This window comes from Orycteropus afer, unplaced genomic scaffold (genome assembly GCF_000298275.1).
Source record: "Orycteropus afer afer isolate SDZICR_OR568_19922 unplaced genomic scaffold, OryAfe1.0 scaffold00065, whole genome shotgun sequence".
Lineage (NCBI taxonomy): Eukaryota > Metazoa > Chordata > Mammalia > Tubulidentata > Orycteropodidae > Orycteropus > Orycteropus afer.
Window position 1 is genome coordinate 356,638 of NW_006921652.1, and position 4,026 is coordinate 360,663.

A 4,026-nucleotide genomic window follows, 5' to 3' on the forward strand; every position below is an offset into this window, starting at 1 on the left:
AGCGACCCTATAGAACAGGGTAGAACTGCCCCCATGGGGTATTTCCAAGACTGTAGGTCTTTATGGAAGCACACTGCCTCATCTTTCTCCTGCAGAAAGGCTGGTGGGTTCAAAACACTGACCTTCTGGTTAGCAGCATGGTATTTTAAACCACAGCACCACCAGAGCTCCGACAGTACCTACAAAACCAAACCAAACTTACTGCCATCAAGTCGAATCCGACTCATAGCAATCCCTGTTGGGTTCCCAAGGCTGTAAATCTTTACCAAGTCGAATCCGACTCATAGCAATCCCTGTTGGGTTCCCAAGGCTGTAAATCTTTACAGAAGTAGACTGCCTCATCTTCCTCCTGTGGAACAGCTGTTGGTTTTGAACCACTGACCTCGTGGTTACCATCCAGACGCCTTAAGCACCCACTATGCCACCAGAGCTCCTTGACAGTATCTGCAGGCTACCTAAAATTTGCTGGAATTAATACTATCCTTAATAAACATACGAAAGGAAAACAAAGGGGTGGAGCATGCCATGACAAAAGGACAAAGGAGCCAACCTGAAAGTTCTCTTAATGGCCAAACCCAGACAATGTGAGCCATGTATCAGACTGTAACACAAAGTAAAATATAAACATCCATGAGTCCATACTGATATAGATGATTAAATAAATAGGAAAGAAGAGATAAATCTTAAAGAAGAATCCCAAATAATAAATGTAGAAATAATGAGGGAAATAGAAAGTCCCCGGTCCATTACAGTCATAGTTACTTCAGGCAAGATTCACTGATAAACGCTAAAATCAGTTGTTTAAACTTTAAGAAGAAACAGGATTTTCCTATATGGCCTCAAACTTCTCCTGCAAAATATTTATTTATTGCTTGTGGTAGTTTTAACATATACCCCCACAAAGTCTTTGTTACTCCACCCTCCAGAAGATGGAACTTAGTTCTCTATCCTTTTGATTGTGGGCTGTATTGACTGGTTTCTAATAAATAGAGTATAAAAAACTCACTGCCATTGAATCAATCCTGATTCACAGCAATCCCCTTTGAGTTTCCAAGGCAGTAAATCTTTATGGAAGCAGATTGCCCAATCTTCCTTCTGCGGAGTGGCTGGTGGGTCTGAACCATCAACCTTTCAGTTAGCTGTCAAATGCCTTAGGCACTACACCACCAGAGCTCCTTAAATAGAGTCTATACAATGCAACGCAACTCAATGCAACGCAACGCAACGCAACCACTGCCTTAGAGTCCGATCCAACTCATAGCAACCCCTCATTGGGTTTCTGAGGTGGTATCACTACGGAAGTATATTGCCCAACCTTCCTTCCAAGGAATGGCTGGTGAGTTTGAACTGCCAGGCTTCTGGTTAGCAAATGCCTTAGGCACTACGCCACCAGAGCTCCTTAAACAGAGTATAGAAAGGGAAAAATAGTAACTGCACAGTATAGAAACCTGACAGATACCACCTTAACCAAGTGAACATTACCATTAATAAGTCATATTGATATCACGTACCCGATGATATGATATATAATATGATGAGTAGGGCACTTCACACATGTTGTGTATTAGGCTACCATCAAGTTGGCTCAACTAATCGAGAATCATGCACAACAAAATGAAATGCTACCTGGTCCTGCACCCCATCTATGACAGGCTATATAGACTATTGCCAACCACAGGGTGTTTGCTGGCTGATTTGTGGAAATACATTATCAGGCCTTTCTTCCTAATCTGTCTTACCTGGAGGCTCCAGTGAAACCTATTCAACATCACAGCAATACACAAACCTCCACTGACATATGGGGGGTGGCTGCACATGAGGTGCACTGTCAGGGAATCGAACCCAGGGCTCCTGCATAGAAAGCAAGATTTCTACCACTCAACAACCACTGCCCCCTCTGTGGTATCTTTTCCAAAATCCATAACCTCAGTCTAATCAAGGAAAATACCACATAAACCCAAATTAAGGGATAATTCTGGTATTTCTACAAAATGTGACCAGTAGTCTTCAAACCTAGTCAATTTCATGAAAAACAAGGAAGGAGTTAAGACACTGCAACAGAATGTCGTTGTCATATGCCACTGAATCAATTTCAAGTCAAAGCCACCCTGTAGGACATAGAATTACCCTATTGGGTTTTCAAGGCTGTACATCTCTACAGAAGTAGACTGCCTCATCTTTCTCCCACGGAGCAGCTGATGGGTTTGAAACACCAACCTTTCATTAGCAGTTAAGAATTTTAATATCTCCTTTTGCAACAGATTAGAGGAGGTTAATGAGGATCGCATGACTAAACACAACATGGTATCCTTGGCTGGTCAAACAGTTAATACACTTGGCTGCATATACAGCTGCTAACCAGAAGGTGAGAAGTTTGAACACAGCTCTATTCTAACACACATGGGGTCACCATGAATCAGAATCGACTTGATGGCAATTGATACTGGTATCCTAGATTAGAACATAGAACAAAAAAAGGACATTAGAAAAATTGGAGAAATTGAAGTCTATAGCTTTAGCAGAAACTGGATTAAAGGTACAGAGTAACTTACTGCACTATTTTTACAATCCTCTATAAATCTAAGATTATTCAAAATTAAAAAAGTTAAAAAAAAAACTGTATCATAGGCTGAACAACTAGGTATGTTTATGTACAGGCAGAGTGTGCCAATGGCCATGTATAGGGTTGGCAGACAATGTTTCTACTAGTGTATTTGTATATTCTGTAAGAATCCCAGGTGTATAGTAGAGCTGACAAGGGACAAGGTTGTAGTCACTTCTTGGCCACAGCCAGCTACCAAAGGGAGTGAGTAGTTACATCTATGGGCTCGGGACCATGGTTGCAAGGGACATCAAGCTCAATTGGCATACTATACTACACAAAAAACATTATTCCACATCCTACTTTGGTGAGTAGCAACTGGGATCTTAAAAGCTTACAAGTGGAGGACTTCAAGTAAGATAGAGGACTAGGCAGACAAGCGACACATACCCTTTCCAACAAAGAAAAGAAAAACCGATTGACAGAAATAGAGACGATAATCCTGGAGCCCTGAGCTTTGAATAGAGCTATACATAAGTGGATTAAGCACCAACTAGTGGAAAAACCTGAACAAGAACGATGAGTAAAGAGATGGTCGGAGCTGTGGGAACTGTGAACAGTCAGCTACTCTGAGGGGACCAACAGCCTGAATGTTTCCAAGTGGTGTTGGGACCTGACAATTGACCTAAAGATCAGCCTTGGTCACCAAGGGCTAAAGGGATGACTGCACTGGTGGCCTATGACTAGGAAGGGAAACACCAAGGAGGGAGACAACCTGAGCTATGGACTTTCTGCTGTCTGGAGGGTGCAGCCATTTTGATTGTTTACATGTGGCAGCCATTTTGAATGTTTATAAGCAGTGGCCATTTTGGATATTTAAAGTGACTGAGGGTACAGCCATTTTGAATGCTTACAAGTGGCAGTCACTTTGGATTTTAAAATGATAGCATTCTCATTCGGATTCCAGGGACCTAATAGGCTCTGTTTGCCAACATCAGCAGGAAAATACAAGAGGCTGACAACAGGAAAGGAGATAGGTGGTGAGTGTACAAGTGCTGTCAACTAGTGAATAAAGGAACACAGCACAGTACCCTGCTTATATAGATAACAAAGAAACAAACAAACAAAAAAAAATCATGGGCAAGTCACTCCAACATACAACCACCAATCAAATATAAACACAAAAAAGTCACAACCCCTCAGAGACAACAGAGCATCACAGTCCACTCAAACAAGCAAGATAAAGCAGGAGAAATAAGGGACCAGGATACCCAAAACACATCCCTGAGGAAGCAGAAGCAATGGAACTCCCTGATAAGGAATTCAAAAGAATTATGTTTAGGTATCTTCAACGAATTGAGAGACAGAACAAGGAAAACACAGAGAAAACCCCAGAACAATTTCCAAAGACAATACAAGAACAAAATGACAAAATAAATGAAAAATTAGAAATGATACAAAATCTACACACACCAATCCAGAAG

The 4,026-nt window shown here is 41.4% G+C and overlaps 1 protein-coding gene across 1 annotated transcript in view; it reads right to left on the reverse strand.

Moving 5' to 3' along the window:
* Nucleotides 1–396, reverse strand: part of RAB1A (RAB1A, member RAS oncogene family) — a 21,958-nt gene extending 21,562 nt beyond the window's left edge. The window contains exon 1 of the mRNA XM_042780843.1: nucleotides 383–396. Coding sequence (XP_042636777.1) covers nucleotides 383–396 — 14 coding nt within the window. The remainder of the gene's footprint in view (nucleotides 1–382) is intronic.
* Between the last annotated feature and the right edge of the window lie 3,630 nt (nucleotides 397–4,026).